This window comes from Galleria mellonella, unplaced genomic scaffold, assembly GCF_026898425.1.
Source record: "Galleria mellonella isolate WM207_F2 unplaced genomic scaffold, CSIRO_AGI_GalMel_v1 utg87, whole genome shotgun sequence".
In the NCBI taxonomy this organism is placed as follows: Eukaryota; Metazoa; Arthropoda; class Insecta; order Lepidoptera; family Pyralidae; genus Galleria; species Galleria mellonella.
In genome coordinates this window covers 103750-130206 of record NW_026442166.1, presented here as the reverse complement: position 1 = coordinate 130206, position 26457 = coordinate 103750, and the positions used below count along the sequence as shown (strand labels likewise).

At 36.2% G+C, this 26457-nt stretch overlaps 2 protein-coding genes across 2 annotated transcripts in view; one reads left to right on the top strand and one right to left on the bottom strand.

Moving 5' to 3' along the window:
• The window catches only part of LOC113509437 (tau-tubulin kinase homolog Asator), a 97392-nt gene that overhangs the window by 57983 nt on the left and 12952 nt on the right, over window positions 1-26457 (bottom strand). The window contains exon 2 of the mRNA XM_052902143.1: window positions 1696-1947. Within this exon, the coding sequence (XP_052758103.1) occupies window positions 1696-1751 (56 nt within the window). The 5' untranslated portion in view covers window positions 1752-1947. The remainder of the gene's footprint in view (window positions 1-1695; window positions 1948-26457) is intronic.
• Window positions 10299-14409, top strand: LOC128202299 (uncharacterized). Its single transcript, XM_052902142.1, has 2 exons — window positions 10299-11810; window positions 12335-14409. The coding sequence occupies exon 2, from the start codon at window positions 12340-12342 to the stop codon at window positions 14065-14067; it is 1728 nt and encodes a 575-aa protein (XP_052758102.1). The 5' UTR covers window positions 10299-11810; window positions 12335-12339; the 3' UTR covers window positions 14068-14409.

Below are 26457 nucleotides of genomic sequence, written 5' to 3'. Positions count from 1 at the left end.
GCTTGTAAGCCCTTCTATTTACCCTCAATATAATGTATGCCTTAATAATAAATAAGTTAAAATATAAATCAAAAGATAGTTAAATACCTACCCCATATAAAAATTGTCTTTTGACCATTATTGTAAACTATTTAAAAAAAAACAGGGACTTCAGCCGGGAGAAAATTACGAATATGGAACCGATATAAGTATTATAATTATCGATTAATAAGTTTTTTATACGTTTACTTTAATTATTAGATTTAATATCTTGGATTACACTAATAAATTTTTTTTGTATTCACATTCTAGCAAAATTAAGTTCAGATGAGCACGTAAATACCTAGACTAGATATGAAATGAAGGCCGTCACTAAGTGGGGCATCCTTGACCTATCTTAGGCACCAATGCGGGCATGATAAACTAAATTGTTGCATCAAAGAAAAGCCAACAACTTCACTTGTGTAACCTTATTAATTTTCTTATATTAAGGCCTTGCATTATGCAATTTATTTTTAAATAATTAAAAAAAATATTCGTCTATATTTTTTTAAACATACGACACGTTGTTACGTTGCCAATTATTTACTGATTTTGATATTTTTTTCCTATCGACACAATTTATTTACATGTTATGAAGCGGGCGTTAATAGCTGCGACAGAGTCTTTGTGACCAATGTAATTATATCGATCCTAAAAAAAAAACTAAACTAAATTAAATTAAACTAAGGTTCCTTAATAAACATTTTAATTGATTTTATTTATTCAGTGTCGGCTAATGAAGGAAGTTGCTCTATTGTAGCCCTGGTTTTCCTATGAATAAATAAATAAATAAGTTCTCAATTCTGTAGTGTTTTTTATATTTCTTACCTCATAACTCTGTCAGTTCTAAAGCGATTTAGAAAATTATTTTTTATCTGATTGAAAATTGCTTTTTCATTTGAATTGAAAATAGCTTGGTCCGGGAGGGAAAGGGATTGTTAGTAATGGAGACTGAGAATCCCATTGCTAGCAATATACCCAACCAGGTCGACCTCCTTACGGTTCCCCTGGAAACTATCATGGTTAATTCCTGATGAATTCATCATATAATGTGCTAACTAGCCTGTTTTCATTCTCATCTATCTACCTTCACTGGTGCTCCGCCAGCGTATCCCGTTAGCGCAGGCGGGATCACCATTCCATTTTCACCCATAAAAATAATAGCGTTGTACTTTAAAAATTTTATCGAAATCGATCTAGTAATTTAGTTTTGAAGTCAAAATAAGGGATATTGTCATAATTGAAGTCTTTTTTTTGTGGTGCACAATCTTATTATGTTATTATGAACAAAACATGGTTTCCTTCATATTAAGTTTTTCATTAACCAGAGGGAGACTTCGTACCAAAGTCGTTTGCTTGGGTACATTGTCCCATTCGTGTTCCAACCATAAAGCAGTTATGTTTGCATGGCTGTGCTTCGATTTAAAGGGTGCGATATGGCAGTGAACTTACAGGGTACAGAGGAAAAGACTTGAGTGCTCAGGAATGGCAACGCATGGGGGGTATCATGGGCGAAACAGTATACTCAGTTATGTCCATGGTACTGCTCATGTCTATAGGCGACGGTTACCACTTTCTATCAGGTGGGCCGTCAGCTTGTTAGCCATTTTAATTGTATAAAAAAGAAAACTGTTGTAACAAACAGTTGTGACATGTATTTTTTTATATACATACCATGGTATGGCGTGAGTCCAGTCCAACTGGACCCGCCTCGGAGCCACCAGCGACATCTCGCTCGCCTTGTTCTCAGCCACAATCTGTCGTGTCCGTATATCCGTTGCTAACTCCGTCTCTTCGCTAGCTCACAGCCATTTATTTCGATATTCGTGATTTAAAAGTAAAATCGTTATCACGTGGTTACCATTTGCTCTGTTTTTGACTAGATAAAAAAATCGAGTGCTGGTTTAGTAGGTTTGTCTCTATGGCCTGTAACAAAAAGAAAAAAAACACAATTAGACCAAAGTATTTTGCGAATTCTTATACCCAGTACTCGGATATCAGGAGAGGAAGGGAACAATAATAATAATAAGTAATTTATAAAATATAAAAAGCTATACTGTGGACTGAAGGACGATGTAGTGACAAAAATCGAAAAAGGAATGTTGCGTTGGTTTGGTCATTTGGAGAGGATGGATGAGAGAAGAATTACGAAAGAGATTTATCGAGCAAGAATGAATGGAGATGTCGGTAGGGGCCGCCCTAGACGGAGGTATGTCGACCAAATAGGCGACGTGCTGAAGAAGGGCCAAAATAAAAGTACCTGTAACCGGCGAGCGTGTATGAAAAGATTGCTGAATGTGGAAGAAGCGAGAAGAGGTTTGTTTGAATCGAAGCATTTGGCGTTCCATTGTTTCTGCCTACTCTGATGGGAGACAGGCGTCACACATATGTATGTATGTATGTAAAAAGCTATATTATCAGTGAATAACATAGACTACATAGAAATTTTCGTAAATTCTATATTAAAAAAAAATCTCATACATTTTAACGATGTCAATATCATTTTTGAATTTTTTTTTTTAATTTTTATACAACTTAGAATGGCAAACAAGCTGACGGCCCATCTAAAGGAAATTGGTAAACGTCGCCTATAGACATGAGCAGTACCATGGACATAACAGAGTATACTGTTTCGCCCATGATCCCCCCCATGCGCTGCTATTCCTGAGGACTCAGGTGTTATTCCTCTGTACCCAGTAAATTCACACCATATCCCACCCTTCAAACCGAAACACAGCCATGCAAACACAGCTGCTTCACGGTTGAAACACGAATGGGACAGAGGTACCCAAGCAAACGACTTTTGTACAAAGTCTATGTATCCAAAATCTAACCTAATCCAAGATACGAAAAATCAGTCCTTTTAAATTTTATTATCATTACAGTCGTTAGCTGTCAAATGTTAGATATAAGCTTTCCCCATAAGGGGAGTTTAGCCAGTAGTTGCCACGCTTGGCAGGCGGGTCGGCAATTGCAGTTAGACTTTTAGAGATGTTTTAAAAAGGACGCTGCTGCCCATCCCTCGCCCTCCCTTAGTCGCCTCTTACGACACCCAGAGGAAAAGGAGTGGCCAATTTTATGCTTAAAATTACCTATAAAGCTATGCCAACTGACTTCATCATCACTTATCGTCCTTCATAAGCGCTTCGCCATCCCAACAACGTACTTGTATACGAATTACGAAAGCGGGCCCGGTTACCATTCCATTTTCATAGCTCGTTTAGACAGAGAGGCTATGATTTAATCCTCTGTTTATTTTTTTTTAATGTGTAATAATGAGATGGTAAATGGTAAGATGGTAATGGAAGTGTATACTCTGTCAGAGCACGAGAGAAGGATGATAGGTCACGATGAAAGCAGGTCATTTGGTTTCCAGGGGGGACCGCGTGGAGGTCGACCTGATAAGGTGTGTTGCTTGCAATGGGTTAGTTACACTCCATTAATAGTAATACCTTTGGGTATTATTTAGTTTGTCTTTAGCTGTACAGGTTTTTACCTTCGTACATTCTACAGTTGTCTTTCAGCTTCTCAAAGGTTGACTGTAAGAGATTCCTTTATGGGATAAGTCCGCCATTGTATATTAAATCTTTTAATATGTTCAGTATGAATTATGTACAATAAAGATTTTACAATACAATACAATACCTTTCGTCCGTGTGGGTTAGAGAATAGATCTAGGATTTTATTTTATATATAAAAAAAAAATTACCCATCTCCAATGCACACGAAATGTAGTTACATCGTTTAGTTAAGTGCCTAGTGTTTGTAATTATTTCTGTATACCGTAGGCGTTCACCTGGACCGACCGACCGACCGGAATATCTTTACATCTGTCCCAAATATTTATTTTGTGTCCCACATTAGTTTACTGATGGATATTTGACGTTTTTAGATGGACAATTGTTTAGCCGTGGAGCTCTATTTATTTAGATACATTGATTTAATATATCTAATCTATCTATAGACATATTTTTTGATCGGTGAAAATGGTATGGTAACCCCGCCTGCGCTAACGGAATACGCTGGCGGAGCACCAGTGAAGGGTGATAGATGAGAATGAAAACAAGTCAGTTAGCACATCATGATGAATTCATCAGAAATTAACCATGATAGTTTCCAGGGGGAACCGCGAGGAGGTCGACCTGGTTGGGTATATTGCTAGCAATGGGATTCTCAGTCTCTATTACTAACAATCCCTTTCGCCCCCTCTATAGACATATTGAAACTGAGATCAATAGCAAACATCGTTAAACATTCTCACAGAAGAAAAATAAATCGATAAGAACAAAAATATTTGATTCAACAATTTAAAGTTGTGTTCACTAAAAAGAAACGACTTTAATCGTCGCAAAATTAATTATTTTAATTTAAAAAGTAACTTTTTTTTTTTTGCTATACAACTTAGAATGGCAAACAAGCTGACGGCCCACCTGATGGAAAGTGGTAACCGTCGCCTATAGACATGAGCAGTACCATGTACGTAACAGAGTATACTGTTCCGCCCATGATACCCCCCCATGCGTTGCCATTCCTGAGGACTCAGGTGTTATTCCTCTGTACCCTGTAAATTCACGCCATATCCCACCCTTCAAACCGAAACACAGCCATTGTTAGTAATGGATTCTCAGCCTCACAGCCTCATTGCTAGCAATATACCCTATCAGGTCGACCTCCACGCGGCTCCACATGGAAACCATTGTGGTTAATCTTGTCTAATTCTTATTTTCAACTATTACCTATCATTGGTGCCTCGCTAGCGTATACCGATACCATGGAGTTACCATTCCATTTTCACTCATTAAAAAAAAAAAACTACATGAACTACTTCGTAAACCAAAAGGCAAACAATAAATTCAAACAAATATTGCTGAGTTTAAAAAATTAGGCGTGTTCGAGTTGTTGTTTGTGAAATGAGATATTTTTGTTGTCTACTGAAAACCATTCTGTTTTGAGAATGTAATTTTATTGCGAAACTGTGTCAAATGAATCGTAACATTCTCTATTTGCTATTATTAGCATCAATTTAGATTTTGTTTACACACCAATCTTGGTAGACCAGGAAGGTGTCGTTAGAAGGGTAACATTTTTAAATCGTATTTAAGACTTATTTAAGACCAGAGGGAGCCTTTGTACAAAAGTCGATTGCTTGGGTACCTCTGTACCATTCGTGTTTCAACGTTTTTTTGAGTTCACTTCCCTTTGCAGTGTTGTCTTTCATACTTTCAATCGTCTTTTGTGAACAAAAAAATGGTATACAATCTTTGTTTTTGAGAATCACGAGAATTTAATTTGGAGCCATCGTTTACGCCAAACGCTTCGTTCGCTGACACAATAGAATAGAATAGAATAGAAATCATTTATTCAAATAAACTTACATTGAAGCACTTTTGAAAAGTCATTACATTTTTTTTTAATCTACCGCTCGTTCGGAAAGCTGTCTCATCACAAGAAGAACGAGCAAGAAACTTGCGTGTTGCTCTTTTAAATAATTTTATTATTACTTTACATTTTTAAGTTTAATTGTGTGAATACAAACCACCAATTACAATACGCTACGCATCTAGTAGATCTAATCATCCTAATAAGTACTGAGTATAGTTTTGTATTATCTGTGCTAATAATATCACAACTCAGCAAGCAAACACATAATGCTATAATTTTTTTTATTTTTTTTAAACAACTTTTTTAAAGAAGCGATAACCTTCTAATCTGTGTTAATATAGCTGTATGTAAAGCTGTGGGTTCTTTTTTTTTGTATATAAATTTGTAAACAACTAGATGTATAAATGTATAAAAAACTTTATCGTGCCCGGTATTTAGTATGTTATAATTAGGTCGTTAACACTTAACACGACCCACTAATGTGTTTCTATGTTTATATGCGAATGTCTACCCCTAATAAACAGACGGGCTATTTATTTTATTATTTAGGAATTGGGATTATGCATCTAGTTAGTGTACTAAATCTAAATTCAATATGTAAACTAAAATTTATAGGTGAAAACATTCGTTTCATATGTTTGTTTATTTTAGGATAAGAGCAGTTATTTGCCATTGTATTGCCAATATTAATAGATGCCATACTAATACTAGGTGCCATATGGCATTAGGCTCGCGACTTATACAAAGTTTTATTGTGCAATAAAAAAAAAATACAAATTTAACGAAGACTTACTTATTTTGTATCATTTCTCATTAATATTTACTGTATTTGTTATTTTTATTTTTACTTGGTACAATAAAGTGTAAAATAAGTTTTTTTTTTTTTTTTTTTATAGAACTTAGAATGGCAAACAAGCTGACGGCCCACCTGATGGAAAGTGGTAACCGTCGCCTATAGACATGAGCAGTACCATGGACATAACAGAGTATACTGTTTCGCCCATGATACCCCCATGCGTTGCCATTCTTGAGGACTCAGGTGTTATTCCTCTGTACCCAGTAAATTCACGCCATATCCCACCCTTCAAACCGAAACGTAAAGAGTAAATAAAAAAATAATTAGATCCCCCCCCCCCCTTCGCCCTAAATTAACTTCCTGGTGCCCGACTAGTGGATACCAATAATGCAGGCAGGTTAAAATTTCATTTCATTGCCCTATTTAAAAAAAATAGTTACATCGTCATAACACTTTAAATTTTCCCGCCAAAAATCAACGTAGATGAGGTAGATTTGTAGATTAAAAAAACAAGGGTAACCTAACAATAAATCCATCACGACAAACATTGTCTATTACTATTATGACGTAGGTATGTCTGTATGAATTCCTTTGAACTGAAATAGATTTACGAAAATACCTACATACAATTTTTAGCAAATAAATTAATGTGGACGGACATTTACATGATTATCGTTTGTATTGTTGGGAACGCGATCATTAAAGTGTTTTTTTGTGATGATTGTAATGAAATTATGCAGTTCGTCAACCTCAATTACGTCTCGTTACATCAAAATATATAGAATGAGTACATAAAACAGAGTTTATACACTTGGGACAGTATTATGCACTATAAGATCTACAGAAGAAATAAGTTGATTCTAGGACTATTATAATATTTTATTTATTTATTTACACTTTATTGCACCATTTATAAAATAGTAAATACATTTAACTGTAATAAGAAATAATACTAAAGGGGGTCTTATCGCTAAGCAATCTCTTCCAGACAACCTTTGGGTAGAGGACATTGAGAAAAGAAAGAAAAACAAATGGTAGGTGGCGCACTATTATATATAAACAAACACATACATAAACATACACAAACTTAAAAGTACACATACAACAGGAGAGAGTGACTCTGGAAGATGAAGACAGAGCATGTGGAAATAGTTACTTACTTAAAGGGAGAGATAATGGGCTTTAACAGAGGTTTTGAAGCTAGCGAGAGTTTGAGCGCACCGAATAGAGGTTTATTTATTGCCATTTTTACGAATATAATTATTTATTTATTTATTTATTGTAGTGTTAGTAATACATATATTAATAAATGAATACATTGTTAAGTGCCCGTATGTCTGGCAATAGGTACAAATTTAGCTTTTGCTGGATTGATGTGCGTTCAGCGCTGATTTTCAGTTTGCACCTACACGGGGCATATATATTTATAATACTATAAAAATACTATAAAATAATTGCAATGTACCCTATCAGACTAATCTCCACAAGGTCCCATGGGGGATCATGTTTGATTCCTGGTTAATTCGTCACAATAGGCTAACTAACCTGACTTTATTCTCACCTACTATCCCTCACTGGCACTTCGCCAACGTAATCCAATAGTGCAGGCGGGGTTACCATTCCAGTTTCAGTTATTAAACAAAAAAGACTGCTATGATATCTACAGAAGTACTAAAGTGACATTTAAATCTGTGAGTTAATTTCAAACTTTCAAAACTTAAAAGGTTTAGGTCACGTAACTACAAACAGACCAATTTTATGTATGCTTCTAGTACCAATTTGCAGGGAGGAGATGGGATTGTCAGTAATGTGGACTACCAGTTCCATTGCTAGCAATAGATTATCCTATCAGGTCGACCTTCACGTGGTCTTCTCTGGAAACTATCGCGCTGAATTCCAGGTGTATTCATCACGATGGGCTAACTGACATACTTTTCTATCCTCACCTATCATCTCTCAATGGTGTTCCGCCAACGTATACTATTAGCGCAGGCGGGGTAACCATACCATTATCATCCATAAAAAAATACCAATTTGCAGGGCAATTTAATTTAATCTGTTTAAACTATCAGGTTTTAAATGCTCATTATAAGCTCCAGATCCAGCTTATACAAAACGGAAGTACATCCATCGGTAACAAGTAAAAAAAATTCTAGGAGGAAGGGAAATCGTATATTGTTTTTCACTGTATCTATAATTAGATTTTACTGGGTATATAGTGCGGGCTAGATGGAACGACATAGGAAATAAGCATAGGTAATGTAAATATCAACTCCATATCTATGTATTGGATTCCTTAGCACATTGATGGCGGAAAATCATCACCCATTTCAATGTCGCCCATATTGGTTACACAACTTAGAATAGCAAACAAGCTTACTGCACACCTGATGGAAAGTGATAACCGTCGCCTATACACATGAGCAGTGCCATGGACATAACAGAGTATACTGTTTCGCCCATGATACCCCTCATGCGTTGCCATTCCTAAAGACTCAAGTGTTATTCCTCTGTACCCTGTAAATTCACTGCCATATCCCACCCTTCAAACCGAAACACAGTCATGCAAACACAACTGCTTCACGGTATAAACACGAATGGGACAGACGTGCTCAAGCAGTCGACTCTTGTACAGTCTCCCTCTGGCACTTTATTACGTACTACTCGTATCTACTTTAGAATATGTTAAAAGTCTGTTATCCAATATAATTTTTTGGATAACAGACTTTTAACATGTTCTATATATTACTCATTCCTAATAGGAAATCTATGGCACTCGACACTAGACACTCAGACACTAGACAGTCAGACACCTAGACACTCAGACACTAGACACTCAGACACCTAGACACTCAGACACTAGACATTCAGACACTAGACACTCAGACACCTAGACACTCAGACACTAGACATTCAGACACTAGACACTCAGACACTCAGACACTCAGACACTAGACACTAGACACTAGACACTAGACACTAGTCACTCAGACACTAGACACTTGACACTAGACATTAGACACTGGACACTGCACACTGGAAATCTATGGCATAACAAGTAGCGCATGACTGTACTTTTTGGCGAAATATAGAAAACACCTATATTACTAATACAAGAAACGTAAAGAGGAAGCAATGGGCTAATTGCTGATGCCAACTTCTATCATACGCGTAATTATCTTGAAGCCCCTCACATGCCAATCAAAGAGGTAAACGTTTAAAATTAAACCTTTTGTCAGGTTGCCTCATAAACTCAAAATAACTGGTGTTTACAATAAAATTGGTTAAGAGTTGCCAAGCGAAGTTTATTATGAGTGGAAATGTAAACATACAACGTCTAATGTCTGTGCATTAACCACCTGGTACCCCATAACGGTAGAATCTTACATTTACCACTTGATAATGTCTCAATTTGTATTGAGACGTTTCGTTGAAAATAGGTCAAACACAGAATTATACTTTTGTACGTAAATAGATAAACCGTATGTACTATTATTATTTCTCGGTAAGTGGGAGAAATCACGTGTGGTCCCGGTATAGAATAGGCCACCGCTTACTTTCCCGTGGGTGTCATAAGAGGCGACTAAGGGAGGGCGAGGGATGGGCAGCAATGCCCCTCTTAAAACATCTTCAAAGCCTAACTGCGGTTACCAATAACAGAGTATACCGTTTCGCCTATGATATCTTCCATAGGTTGCCATTCCTGAGGACTCAGGTGTTATTCTTCTGTACCCTGTAATTTCACGCCATATCCCACCCTTCAAACCGAAACACAACCATGCGAACACAACTACTTCACGCTAGAAACAAGAATAGGACAGAGGTACCCAAGCAAACGACGTTTGTACAAAGTCTCCCTCTCATAATTTAACACAAAGTACAATAAAGAAGATGGATTTCATAATATTGGATTCATAAACAAATAATGGGTTCATAAACAAAAGACATTCGCTACCATGTGACTTCACCTAGATGGTTTATGCGAAACAATACGATGGACAAAACACCAAATGCTCCAATTCAAACATTCATAAATCTATTCATACGCACTCTCCGGTTACTACAGATGGGCAAAGCACCGGGTTTAAACCCGGTGCTTTGGTAAAAACCCAATAAACACCCATAAACTCCCATAATCACCCAAAAAAATAGGTTTTTACGTATTTTTTTGAAAATATGTAAGTAATACCAATAAATTATTTTTATAAATTGTATTGATCAATTCTACAATATTAAATAAAACGTTAACTAATAATATTTCAGGAAATTTTAAAAATCTATATATAATAAAATGAAAGTAATTAATTTTCAGTGTTTTCATGTTGCAGTTGATCAACATGTTGGCCTTTTGCTTCCCGTAGATACTTTAAAATTTCTTCATAACACCTCGTTCGCACACATGGCCGTATATATTTAAATTCTTGAGCCACTAACAGTCCGAAATACTCATTTCTTTTATCCTCTTCTCCATAAATTAAGCATTTAGAACAGTTTGTTTCTTCTTTCAGTAAATTTTCTTTTACTTTATCCTCGTTTTTTTCTTTGTTGCGACGACGCTGGGTAAATCATCTGGACACTGGGTCTCACTATCGCCAAATATATTTGGAGATCGGCTTCGGCTACGGCTTGGCAGACATTTTTTTCTTTCTACAATTTTAAATTAAATTTATTAGAATAAATGCTTCGAACACACGCGATCTAAGTACCTTTTGTGTTTATTATACCTTACCTACCTAGGTATAAAAAGAGTACTTACGTAGATTTTCTTTTATTAACTGTTTTATACGAAGATCTTGATCTCTCAAATTAGCATCCATTTTACTTCCAGTGATTATCAACTAAATTAATAATCCACAAAGTATTAAATAACGTTTTTATGAAATATTTAGCACAAAAACAATACCCTTTAAATATCGATCGTCAGTAACTGTGGCTGACTTACCTATATTCTAGCAAGCAGGACTGCCAGATGTGAAGGGGAAATCCCCAATAAATTGTTGCATGTGACTGATGATGTGAGCATGTTCGTTTCATAATAAAAATGTTGCCAGGTAACCAAAAAGTCGTATGTTTTTGTGCGAATTACGATCATAATCTTTACGATCGTACATTAAAAAATAGACAAATAATAGTATGAGTACGATTTAAATCGTATATCTGTCAACCCTGCTAGCAAGACAGCGACAAAATCACGTTGCATAACAATGTAGCCCAAGCTTATATCTTATGAAATATACGGAAGAGATACGGACTTAGAAAAAACAGAAATGTTGTTCTTTGTGGAAGTCATTGATGAAATTCTATGTATTTTAGCCCGCAAACTTTCTTCAAACAAAAACAGCGCCATCTAGTATCGAGTTCTGTAATTATCTCTTTGTTTATGGATTTGAAGTAAGACCGCCACGCATGCAATACATTATGACTGGGGATTCCCCTATTCGTCGACGCTGAATATGAGGCGACGACAATCACTGTCAAACGTGTTCACTATTACTCTGACTCTGGTAACGTGACTTCCTGGTAACGTGTTAGGTAGGAAAAGCAGTAAAAAAGTGCATATTAAGGGAGCAGATTTGAAATAATATTTATACTTAACAAGAAATAATTAAAGGTAAGTGGATTTTTGAATGATACAATTATATCATGATCACTTAACAATTTTAACTTAAAATTAGATGTATTATTACAAGCTTTTATTTAGCTTGCGTTATGTAAATAAAAGTATGTAGGTATGTTCGTATGTTGATGCAATTATCCTCAATCCTCAACCGACTGGGATAAAATTTTCCATACACGTTTATTTTGGATGATAGTGCATAGTTAGCTGAGAGTCGTCATTGGATAATAATGGTGGATAGCCTAAGATGTGTACTAGATATTTATTTTTAACATAATATGCGTAAGTACCTAATCGAATTAAAGAAGTTGCTGAGAAAAATACAGAACAATACGATAATAAACTAGCGTCTGCGTTTAATCCTCCGAGGAGATGTAATTTTACAAAGGTTTTTTGTATTTATTTTATTATTTTTTTAATAAATTTATTGTAAATAACAAGAAATAATCATTGTAAAAAAATAGGCACTCTATTGTTGAATTTTCGTCAGACCAACTAATCATCGTTCATTTTTTTAGGTTCAATGGGGAGACCTAAAGATTTACGCATATGGGAGCACTACCGTACTTTACCAAACAAGTCTGTTTCTTGCAAGCTTTGTAATAAGGTCTACAAATTCAGTAATGCTGCCAAAATGCTTCAACATCTTATCACTTGTCCAAAATCTCCAGAAACATTAAAAGACTCTATGAAACTTATAAAAGATAGCTCGTCCAAAACCAAAATGTCTGGACTGTCAGAGATAGAGACAAATGATTCTTTTATAAGCCCCTCGTCGTCTGCTAACACTACAATAAATGCTGAGTTTCAAGACACCGATGATCATATAAAAACAGAATTAGCGAGAGCTATATTTGTAACAGGGACGCCATTATCGATGGTGCAACATCCTTTATGGATACAATTTTTCGAAAAATTGCAACCAAAATTTAAAATACCTTCACGTAAAGCTTTAGCGACAAAATACTTAGATAAAATATATAGAGAAATGCGTTTTGAGTTAAATGAGGAACTAAATGCTTGTAGTTACTTACACCTTCAGTGCGATGGCTGGTCTAATTTAAGAAATGAAGGAATAATAAACTTTCTTATATCAAAACCTCAACCTGCATACGTTAAAAGTTTGAATACAGAAAGTAATCCTCACACTAGTGAATACCTTAGCCAAGAAGTTGAAAAAGTAATGAAAGTGTATGGAGCAAATAAGTTTCTTGTACTTATTGGCGATAACGCTAGAAATATACAAAAGGCATTCGAATTAACAAAACTCAAATATCCACATGTTGTTCCTCTCGGTTGCTGTGCACATATCCTTAACTTGTTGTGCCAAGATATTGTAAAGATACAAGAAGTAACTGTGTTTATTATGCAAGCCATAAATATAATAAAAACTGTTAAAAGGAGTCAACGATTAAGTTCCTTGTTGATAAAATCAAGGCAGGGTGAAGATTCTACACAAACACTAAAATTGCCTTGTGCTACAAGATGGGGAAGTCATGTTACTTCGTTAAAAAGTTTGAAAGCAAATAAGATAGCTTTGCAAATATTAACAGTTAGAGAAGATGTGGTAATTTCAAGAGATATTAAAGATTTAATTCTAAGTGATGATTTCTGGACGAAGACAGGGGAATGTATAAGTATTTTGGAACCAGTCACTGAAAGCATATTTTACTTAGAGAGCGACCAGAATCGTTTGCATCGCACATACATTACATTTAGAGATGTACAAGCTAAGATACGTTTTGCATTAAATGAGATTTCGACATTGAGCGAAGAAAGCAAACAGCAGATTCTAACATCAGTATCTTCAAGATGCAATATGGCAATGAGGCCAATACATTTTGCAGCATATATTCTAGACCCCAGGACTCTAGGAGTCGAACTTACTCAAGAGGAAGAACTTAAGGGTATGGAGTTTATCTACAATTTAAGCCAACACTTAAGTTTGTCAAATGTAATGGCAGATTTGGCGTGTTATAAAGCTAAAGAAAACTTTTGGGCCAGAGGATTTGTATGGAGCTCATTAGATAGCATTGAGCCCCTAATATGGTGGAAAGGTATTTGTGGTTCCACTGAGTTAAGCAAAGTAGCGATTCGTATTCTATCAGCTCCCTGTACTTCGGCAGCCACTGAGCGTTCCTTTAGTATCCAAGGCTACATACATAATAACAAAAGAAATCGACTTACAACTGAAAGAACTGAAAAAATTTCATTCATTTGTTATAACTGGAAGCTTTCATTGAGCAAGTAAATGAACATAACAGTTTAGACGAAATAGAGCCTATCGAACCTATACAATTCATCGCTTGTAATAACTCTGAATCTGACAGTGATTGACTGTAGTTTTACATTTTACTTTCATCTCTTTCTTAATAAACTCAAAATCAAATTAAAAGTTTTTTATTCTGTAGGCTGCATAATAATATTGTCTATGTCCAGTATAGTGGACGTCTTGCGGCTGAGATGACGATGATGAAGTACAAAATCATAAACACCCAAAAATTTGGGTGTTTATGGGGTTTAAACCCAATAAACCCAAAACACCCGGTTTTTACCCACCAGACTTTAAACCCACCCAGGTGGATTGCCCATCTCTACCGGTTACTGATACTTTTAATTTGGCCCTTTTTCAACACGCCACCTGTTTGGTTGGTATTAGTCCGTCTAGGACGGCTTCTAATTCTCTCCTCATTCATGCTTTCATTGCATAATCTTTTTCATAATTCTTCTTTAACCATCCTCTCCAAGTCACCAAACCAACGCATCACTCTGAAGATAATGATCTCTCTGATCTAGAAGATGCAGAGAGATGCAGCATCTCTATGCATCTTCTACCGAATTTATCATGACAGGTGCTCTGAGGAATTGTTTAGATTGATTTTCACCACCGTACAACCCATCACAATCCAAAGTTTCATCCCAACCATGACGACATGGACGAGTGGCGGTGTTCCATCGTGCGTTTTTCAAATCACTTTCTTCCACGCACGACCACACTTTGGAATCAACTTCCAGCAGCAGTATTTCCGAACAGATACGACAGGCCGACAGCTTGACAGTCCGTTTTAGTCCATTTTACCGGCAATTGTCTTCAAGACATTGTTTGAGCTAACACGCACTCTACTGTATTATAGTATTTATTCTTATGACATTTAATACACTGATCTGGGGGGAAAGGGATTGTTAGTAATGGAGACTGAGAATCCCATTGCTAGCAATATACCCAACTAGGTCGACCTCCTCGCGGTTCTCCCTGGAAACTATCGTGGTTAATTTCTGATGAATTCATCATGATGGGCTAACTGGCTTGTTTTCATTCTCATCTATCACCCTTCACTGGTGCTCCGCCAGCGTATCCCGTTAGCGCAGGCGGGGTTACCATACCATTTTCACCCATAACAAAAATACACTGATCTCTCATTCGTATTTGATATGACGCTACTGGGAAAAATAATTATAAAGAGCGTTGGTCTTGACAAATTTAATCTATTTATTAATCGACGATTTGTCTGCTTGCTACGAAAATAATTTTGGAAGCAGTGTTTATATTTTACAAGGCCAGTGAATGGAGACACTGTAATGAGTTGTCGGAAGCATTAAAAAGTATGATTTTGTAACTGAACAGACGCGGTAGGACACGTGAGCGCATCAGTCTCGCAGTGTAAAATTCACAGTTTGTAAAATTTCTTCGAAAGGTTTAATATAGACAACCACCTACAATCGGGGGGAAAGGATTGTTAGAAATGGGGAGGTTAGTCCCCATCGCTATCAATATACCTATATATCAGGTCGACCTCCATGCGGTTCCTCTTGGAAACCATCGTGACTAATTTATTGTTGAATTCGTCACGATGGGCTAACTGACTTGCCTTTTCATCCTCACGTATCATCTCTCACTAGTGCCCCGCTAGTGTATACCGATAGTGTGGGTGGGGTTAGCATTCCATTATCATCCATAAAAAAAACCATCTACAATCACATTAAAATACAGATTGAGAAATAGTGTGATTAGAAGTTTTTTTTTTTACAACACAGGGGGCAAACGAGCATGCGGCTCACCTGATGGTAAAAAACTACTGCCACCCATGACACAAAGTGTGCTGTCGGCCTTTTAAAATGGAATGTATTCTTTTCTTGAAGGTTATAATGTCGTATCTGTTCGAAAATACTGTTGCTGGAACTTGATTCGAAAGTGTGGTCATGCGTGGAAGAAAGTGTCTTAAAAAACGCATGATGGAAGACCGCCACTCGTCCATGTCGTCATGGTTGGGATGAAACTTTAGATTGTGACGGGTTGTACGGTGGTGAAAATCAGTCTAAACAATTCCTCAGAGCACCCCCCATGATAAATTCGGTAGAAGATGCACAGAGATGCAACATCATGGTTTGGTGACTTGGAGAGGATGATTAAAAAAGAATTATGAAAAAGATTATGCAATGAAAGCATGAATGAGGAGAGAATTGGAAGCCGCCCTAGACGGACTAATACCAACCAAACAGGTGGCGTGTTGAAAAAGGGCCAAATGAAAAGTATCAGTAAACGGAGAGTGCGTATTGTTTCGCATAAACCATCTAGGTGAAGTTACATGGTAGCGAATGTCTTTTGTGTATTATGAAATCCATCTCCTTTACTGTACTTTGTGTTAAATTATGAGAGGGAAACTTTGTACAAAAGTCGTTTGCTTGGGTACCTCTGTCCTATTCTTGTTTCTACCGTGAAGCAGTTGTATTTGCATGGTTGTGTTTCAGTTTGAAGGGTGGGATATAGCGTGAATTTACAGGGTGAGTCCTCAGGAATGGCAACGCATGGGGGTATCATGGGCGAAACAGTATACTCTGTTATGTCCATGGTACCGCTCATGTCTATAGGCGACGGTTACCACTTTCCATCAGGTGGGCCGTTAGCTTGATTGCCACTCTAAGGTGTATAAAAAAAAAATCTACGGACACGTGTTCTAAGGGATAATATTTCCAATTGATTAGATTGGCGACACGAGTCGAGTGCGATCGACTGCATCCTAGCGAGTGGGCGACGCCGGGTTTTGAAAGGTCACACGGGGAGCGGTGGGGCTGGCAGGGTGGTGCATTAATTATAATATTTATTTTCTAAGAATTTTTAGGCAATTATACATTAATTAATAGATAGATAGATAAATAGATATATAAACAATTTTTTTATATTATTATTTTTTAATTTTTAGGAAATTCACATCTCCCCTCTTAAGAAGAGGAGATGGCAAATTAACCCCCGGCAGAAGCACAGTCGGCCGGGGTTCAGGGCCCCAGGGAGAGAAACCGGCGTACAATGCGGGCAGAATCTAAGAGCACCGCTTTCTACATTTTTCCCGGGAGTGCGCCGCTTCGGAATCCCAACCGTCTGAGTTGTTGTTCCAGACTGGTTGGGATAAAACCGTTCACCGACATAACGATTGGAATGATTTCAGTGCACGCCACCCCTCACATTTAGGTACGAGGTGACTGAAATGAGCCAGGTCGAGATATTTTCTCTTTTTCTCAGTTTCGGCTTTCACGAGGTTCTCACCGAGCGGGGCACCAGTGATAGATGACTGATGAGGATGAAAGCAGGTCAGTTAGTAAATCCTGACAAATTCAATTAAAATTAGCCTCGATGGTTTCCAGGGGGAACCACGTGGAGGTCGACCTGACATATTGCTAGTAATGGGGCTATTTGGGGGGGCTGGGATTGTTAGTAATTAGATCCAACAGGCTTATTACTAGCAATATACCCTAACTGGTCGACTTCCACGCGGTCCCCCCTAGAAACCATCGTGATTATTTTTTTATGAATTCATCACGATGGGTCATCTGACCTAGTTCATCTTCACCTATCACCCCTCACTGGTGCCCCGCCAGCGTATCCTGATAGCGCAGGCGGGGTTACCATTCCATTACCATCGATTGAAAAAAATGGGGCTATTTGACTCCATTACTAACAATCCCTTTGTGTATGTGAATGTGAAAAGGACTCCATTTTCCGCGCTTAGCCTCTCACTTGGGCCATATAACAATCCCTTTACAGCGAAACTTTTTTTTTAATGTATGAAAATGGAATGGTAAGCCCGCTTGCGTTATGGGTATACGCTGGCGGGGCACCAGTGAGAGGTGATAGATGAGGGTGAGGGCACGTCAGTTAGCCCATCGTGAAGAATTCCATAAGAATTAACCACGATGGTTTTCAGGGGGAACTGCATGGAGGCGACCTGATAGGGTACATTGCTAGCAATGGAACTGTTAGATCCCATGTCAAGTGTTACACACAGTTAACAGTATCAACACAATGACAACAGTTAACAATTCTCTGTGACTACCCCACTAGGGATTATAGCCGTGAGACCGCAGGACTATCCTTAATCTACGTCGCAATCATAATTTCATTTTACGAATTGTAAATGTTTTAATTCTTGACTCGCGGTCACATGAATCTAATAAATTACCTTACATTTCAATCCTGGCGAGTGTTTAGCAATATTTTCTTAAAAAAAAATTAACAAAATACCTTCATATGTAATAATATTTTTATTATTTAACTATGTCTTATATCATATACATACATAATTAGGCAAATACAACACATACTGTTAAGTACTGGCAACTCAAAATGTGAATATCTCTTTAAAATAAATAAACATTATTACGATTTACGTTCATCGCTGTCTGTGTTCGCGTTCGTATTTAAAAATATTACTAACTACTGTTAATGGATGGTACGTAACTACAGATTCACAATTATTTCACTCGGCGAACTTTTGCGCGCCATTTTGGAAGCGCGCCAAGATTACAATCGCTACGTCAGAAAACAGCTTTCTTCTCCTATGATCTTCAACTCTCGTCGTAATAATCGAGTGTGTACAGATACTTGTAATATTATATTATGCAATAAGTACCTTTTAAAATGCTTAAACGCGTTAGATAAAACAAATCAATTTCATCACTCAGTTTACTGACCTGTTTCAAGAAATATTTGGGGCTTCCGGTCCACGGTTTACCATCACCGATTTTTATTTATTATCATTTTATAGCTTGGAGATTTAAAATGTGTGGATAAACAGAAAATAAAGAATTACCAATACCATGTAGCTCTGATTCATTGTAAGAAAAATGTGCCTGAGCAAATAAGTGTTACGTTATAACTATTATGTAGCTTAGATAGATATGTTCAGAAGTGAAGGAAGAGCTATGGTATCTATGTACCAGAAGAAGACTATGTACAAAAGTCTTTTGCTTGGACACCTCTGTCCCAACCGTGAAGCAGTTGTGTATGCATGGCTGTGTTTCGGTTTGAAGGGTGGGATATGGCAGTGAATTTACAGGGTACAGAGCAATAACACCTGAGTCCTTAGGAATGGCAACGCATGGGCGAAATAGTACACTCTGTTATATCCATGGTACTGCTCATGTCTATAGGCGACGATTACCACTTTCCATCAGGTGGGCCATCAGCCTGTTTGCCATTCTAAGTTACATAAAAAGATGTACCGATATTTGAAAGTTTTATGGCAAATCCAGCAAAATAAGGAAGCGTTAGTTAATTTTAAACTTTCGCTTTGTATTTACATATTTTTTCTTAAACATGCTTGGAAACATGCAGTACCATGGACATAACAGAGTATACTGTTTCGCCCATGATACCCCCCATGCGTTGCCATTCCTAAGGTCTCAGGTGTTATTCCTCTGTACCCTATAAATACCCTTAGTTGCCTCTTATGGCAATCACGGGAAATGAAGGGGTGGCCCATTCTATACTGGTATATATACTTTGCAAAAACTAAGCACACGATTGAAAATAACTAGATAAATCTAAATTAGTTAGCAGAGGGGAAAGGGATTGTTAGTAATGGAGACTGAGAATCTCATTGCTAGCAATATACCCAACCAGGTCGACCTCCTCGCGGTTCTCCCTGGAAACTATCATGGTTAATTCCTGATGAATTCATCATGATGTGCTAACTGGCCTGTTTTCATTCTCATCGATCACCCTTCACTGGTGCTCCGCCAGCGTATCCCGTTAGCACAGGCGGGGCTACCACACCATTTTCACCCATCAATAAAAAAAATGAGTTAGCAACTGTCTAATTGTTTTGCAAGTTCCTCTCGTTAGGTAATAATGATTGTGAGCGCGCAGTAACTAGGATCGATAAATACCATGATCACTTTAACAGTGCTTGTAAACAAGACTAGATAAAGTGTTTTTTTTACTTTGTATACAAAACGTAAGTACGTAACCGAACGGCGGGTACTTCCGCGGTGCAATAAATTTATTCAATTACCATTGAAGCAATTTAGATATCCGACTGTTATGTACATATTGCCCACTTTAGATAAGGGAAGAGCGGCTGTTTATTACCATTAGAGCGATATGTACTCTGTTGCTTCCCTGCTACTAAAATCAGCATGGTAATATATTTATACGTATATTATATACATTAGAGAGTTTACAGCTATATTAAACCGCTTGACCCATGGGTGGGGGAAGGAATTGTTAGTAATGGAGTCTAACTGACCCATTGCTAGCAATATATCAAAATATTTTTTTTGATTTAAAAACTAAATTATCAATCGATTTAAATTTTTTTTACAACTTAGAATGGCAAACAAGCTGACGACAAACAAAGTGACAGCCCAACTGGTGGAAAGTGGTAACCGTCGCCTGTAGACATGAGCAGTACTAAACATAACAGAGTATACTGTTTCACCCATGATACACCCCATTCGTTGCCATTCCTAAGGACTCAGGTGTTATTCCTCTGTACCCTGTAAATTCACGCCATATCCCACCCTTCAGACCGAAACAGCCATGCAAACACAACTGCTTTACGTTTTAAACACGGATAGGACAGAGGTACCCAAGCAAACGACTTTTGTACAAAGCCTCCTTCTGGTTTGTTTCTGTAAATTTCTGTGGGATCAATCTGTAAGTATATCCTTTCAGATAAAAAAAGTGTTTTACAAATTAGTTTACAATTGACAAAGATATGAGGGTAACAAACATAAAATAACCGAATTTGTGTACCTACTTCTTTTTAAAGTCGGTTAATAAAAATCTGCAAATACCACGGCGCCGAAAATCAACACTAACCCACGCTTGTTTGGCACGGCACAATAAAACATTCATTAATACGTGACATCTCAAATAAAATAACAACTCTCGACTCTCGTACAATTCCATTGAAATATTTTAATAACTAATTCCCTAGAGAGGATTGCTAAGTGAAATTTGTATAAAGTGGTATTTTTCAGTTGAGAGAATCTCAACTAGGTTTTTGTTTTGACTATTTCTTTCTCGCAGCTTTATCCACGTAACACATATAAAGTACATAACGTATCCTTTGTTAATAACTTAACAAAGGATACGTGTAATCGTTTGTGATTGAGTAACAAATAAGGGTGGATTATATATAGAAATATGTATATATTCTTTATTGCACTTGTAAATTACATCGTTAATGTATTTATAAATATTGTGAGCAAGGGTGGACTTATTTGTGACAGAGATCTCTTCCAGTCAACCCAGTACAGTAAGAAAGCATGTTGTTAGCGGGCAGCTGAAGTGCTACAACTATTAATACATAAACAAATATACAGTTAAATGAAATATTAAAATATATAATAAAATATTACATAAATACGTACACTATAAATACATTTTTTTTTTATACAACTAGAATGGCAAACAAGCTGGCGACCCACCTGATGGAAAGTGGTATGTAACCGTCGCCTATAGACATCAGCAGTACCATGACTGCCATTTTACTGAACACCAATTCCCCATACGGAGGACAGTAATCTACTCTACGTTGACCAAACGTAGTAAATATTGTCTTATTTCATATTTTCCTTCTTTTCCACTGGCGAATAGAACATAGAATAAAATACAATAACTTGAGACATTTGATTGAGATTTGATCTTGGGATCATGGATCCCAGAGTACCTAGTCACGGACAGATTGTCATAATTTTACTGGACAAAGTATTATTTTGGCTCTTTAACCGAATTCGATATCACTGATTATGTGATTTAACAAAACGATCCCAATCGATTAACCAGTGATTGTCATTAATCGATTCGATTACGGTTTTTATTTTTGTATTAGCATCCCATCCTGGCGTCGCACGGGTAGACATTTTTACATTTAAAAAAGTGGCCATTAAGGCTGCATACGCGACGGAACTTCTCCCGTTTTCTCAACATTTCCCTTCACTGCTCTGCTCTTATTGATCGTAGCGTGATGAAAAGTATACTATAACCTGCCCAGGAGTATGAAGAATAATTGTACCAAGTTTCGTTGAAATCCGTCGAGTAGTTTTTGTTTTTATAACGAACATACAGGCAGACAGACAAAAATTTTACTGATATTTTTGGCATCAGTATCGATCACTAATCACCCCCTGATAGTTATTTTGGAAATATATTTCATGTACAAAATTGACCTCTCTACAGATTTATTATAAGTATCGATAATATACGCTTTTCCGACTGTATGTTTGTTTTCGTAGTATCACAATAAACTTTGGCATGTGTTTTTGTGGCCAGTAACAAACATTGACTCACTGTATCTCTGAAAAACGATAATTATGTTTTTGTGGAGTCTTCTTCGTGTTTACCTGACTGGTGAAACCGCGAGAATATATAGCGTTCCAATAAATACATTAATATAAATATTTCCTCCTAGCGATATGGCGAGAACAACCGAGATTGAGGGGGAAGGGATTATTAGTAATATGGATTACTACGCCCATTGCTAACAATATATCCTAACAGGTCGATCTCCCTGTTAGGGTATATTAATCGGGTTCGAATTCTAATTGTGTTTATTAACCATGATGGGCTAACTGACCTGCCTTTTCATTCTCAACTATCATCCTTCACTAGTGCCCCGCCAGCGTAACGCTAGCGGGGCACCATTATATTATCGTTCATTAAAAAAGACAACAAAGATTTTTGGTGTAAAAACTATCTTCAGGTTTTTAATTTTTATTTGCAAATTCACATTTCCCCTCTAAAGGAGAAGAGATGGAAAGATAAAAGAGTGGAGCAAACTGATCCCCGGCAGAAGTTGAGATGACCGGAGCTTAGGGCCCTAGGAAGAGAAACTTTATTATTATTGTTATAATTATCTTCAATAAATCATTACAATACAAAGTTGACCTCCATTAATGAAAGTCATCGTTATTAATTCCTGCTGAATTCCTGAAGAGGGGCTAACAGATCTCACTTCATCCTCGTCGATCCTCACTCCGTCATCCAGATAGTATTAATGGGGTTACTATTCCATTACTATTCATAAAAAACAGCTGTTTTACACTAGAAACACGAGTGGGACAGAGGTGTCCGAACAGATGACTTTTGTACAAAGTCTGATAAATACCTCTCTCTTTAATAAATCTTAGAGAATTAGGGATAAAGATGACTCAAGATTCACGGTTAAAATCATCAATATGAATACAAAATTGACAGATATATTAAATACAGAAAAATTACATATATACAGAGTATTCTGACACATCCCTATGGTTGACTGGGAGAGAATGCTTTTAGCATTAAGTCCGCCATGTACACATATTTGTATGAACCAATGAATAAATAAAAAATACATGTAGAATTAAGGTACGTTCTCTCTTCTCGTTTAAATCCGTTGCGAATATTTAAAGAACTAGGTCAGAAACATACACACAAACAACGTAATTGGTAGACACTCACGTCTACAATCGGTCGCAATTTCTCCAACTGCGAAATTCCTACGCTCATTTGTTTAGGCGAATAAGTACCAATAAATATTGTCGGCAAGCTTCTCACGTGTTTTCCTTGGCACGCTCGCGTTGCACGCAGTGTCCTGTGACGTACATTTATGTAATTAATATCAAATAATTAATTAATGTCTCCAATCTGACTAAATATTTTGAAGAATTACTATTTTCATTTTCAATTGGATTTAAAAAAGAGGTTTCGACTATCTCCGTCATGTCTACGTCTAATCTGAACAAACTTTGATGTTTCTTTTTTAAAGGCTACAAATTTCGACACTTTTTTTTATTGATTGTGTTACGTTAAGCGATATCATTTTATATTCTTATGATTTTTTTTGCAATTAAACACGATTTAATCCAATAATAGTTTTAACACAATTGAAATAGGCTATTTTTATGTAAATGAAATTAAAGCAATAAAATTTGTTTTTCTGGAAAAATAACTTTATCTGTTTGAATATAGGGTGAATGTAAATTATTGTTTTTATTAATTTAATGCCTTATTTTAATATTTTTTAACCACAAAGCATGCTGTGGTTGTCTCTAAATGTAGGAACAGTTAGCCGTAATCCACTAGCGTAATGTATCGAAATGTTTCGCTGTATCTTATGTTTATATTTCTCCTTTAAAAGAGAAGAGATGGAAAGATAAAATAAAGACAAAAAAATCCTAAATAAATAAATAAATATGCTACTTATGCTTTAATCCTTTCTACCCAAAGGTTGTCTGGAAGAGATTGCTTAGCAATAAGACTGCCTTTTGTACTACACTATACGTATTGCAAATTGTTTTAACAAATCATGTTATGTTGGTGCAATAAAGTTTTAAATAAATAAATATATAGTAATGACATATATTTATGGGCTGATATTAATGATTCATTTAGTAATCCTAAAGAAATTGTCATAATATTATGTTGATGTAAACTTTGCACTTTGACTTGCGCACTGCATGTTTTATGTTTTGTAAGAGATTCTTATAAAACGTATTATGTTGATCTCATGGTAAATCATTTAAAAATGTAATCAGTTCATTATTTATTTCTTCTAATTTGTTTCTTTGGTCTGACCGGAAAATCCAAGTTGCATTGAAAATATTAAATTCAAAACTACGAGAATTCCCACGGGAACAAGACAGTTTCCGTGCGGCTGAAGCCGTGGAAAACATTTAAATATAATCCAATTTTCCAGTCATGCAATGTTATTTATACGGCAACTTGCGATTTATTACAAAATATTGAATTATTTAATTTATATTGCAAGCAGATACTTATACCAATTTTTAATTAAGGCGTGTTTGGGATTTTTTTTACACAACTTAGAATCTAATTATTACAAATTAGAGTCGGCAGGAATGGCAACGCAAGGGGATCATGGGCGAGATAGTATGCTCTGTTATGTCCATGGTACTGCTCATGTCTATAGGCGACGGTTACCACTTTCCGTCAGGTGGACCGTCAGCTTGTTTGCCATTCTAAGTTGTATAAAAAAAAAAACAAAACAAATATTACAGATATCCAGAATTGCCAGATCAGACATAGACTATCCGTTACAGTAGGTACACACGTTGAAACTTTCCGTAAAAATAATTTAAATGCCTGTGAAACTCGAACCAAGATTTATACTACTACAATATATTTCCTACATTTGACTTACTGTGATAGAAGATGACAAGATGTATCCGCATTTTCAACGAAAATATTAAAAATATCGGCGAACAATTAAACGAGTTCAATATAAAAGATTTAAACGAGCGTTAGGACTTATACTGAGGTAATGTGCATTTATTTTATAACGCGTTGAACCTTCCAGTTTCAAGTTTCGAATAAAGTACCAAAATCTATTCTTTATTCTTTCACAATTCATTTTAAACATAATGTACAAAGGCGAGCTTATCTCTGATAAAAGATTTCTTCCAGTAAACCTTTTCATGTGAATTGGATGTTATTTTAAAAAATAAAAATCTGTAGACATTTTAAAACTACATACATATAAAAAATTAAGTCAAAGTCGTTAGCAGTGGGTGCGTAAAACTAGGAATCATCCAATGTTATAGAATATATTTTGAACCCATTCTAATTTAACTAACAGCTAGTAGAAGTGATTGTTAATAGCTCTATTGCTAACAATATACCCTATCAGGTTGACCTCTATACGGTTCCCCGTGAAACAATCTTGGTTAATTCTTCGTGGAATTCGTTACGATAAGCTAACTGGCTTGCTTTCATCCACACTTAACAACTCTCATTGGTGCCTTGTTAGGATATTGATAGCGCAAGCAGGGATACCATTGCAACTTTAAAAAAAATAAAAAAAAGAACTTTACAGCTGGATGCACCGTGTTAATCTCGTATCACTGATAAAACACATTTGAAAATATACTAATAATTTCGATTTTACTCTGTATTTTATAAGGAGAGTTAATTATAGTTACAGAAAAATCGATTCAACATGCCAACCAAATTGTTAGACGTACAAATCGAATGTATGTACTTATTTATAACTAAAATAAACAAATATATTTTTAAATTGCACCGTCGCGAGATAAATCAAGACGATTAATTTGAAAATACATAACAGATATTCGTTGATGCTATTAGATTCGTAAACTGACATTGACCTTCTCTACGCCGCCGGTTTATGAGTCCGCCATATTTTATTTCTAAGAATACGCGGGAAATGGTGCGAAAAGTTCTTTTTGATGTGAGAACGCGATTGATTGTATGCTATCTTGTATCTACTGTAATATTATTATATTCTGTGGCACTACTGCTGTTTCAAAATGGAAATTAAACGATATTTTTTGTGTGTTAGGCGATATCATTAAAAATTAATTTTAATAAAATTAGTATATTCCTAATAAAATATTAGTATAA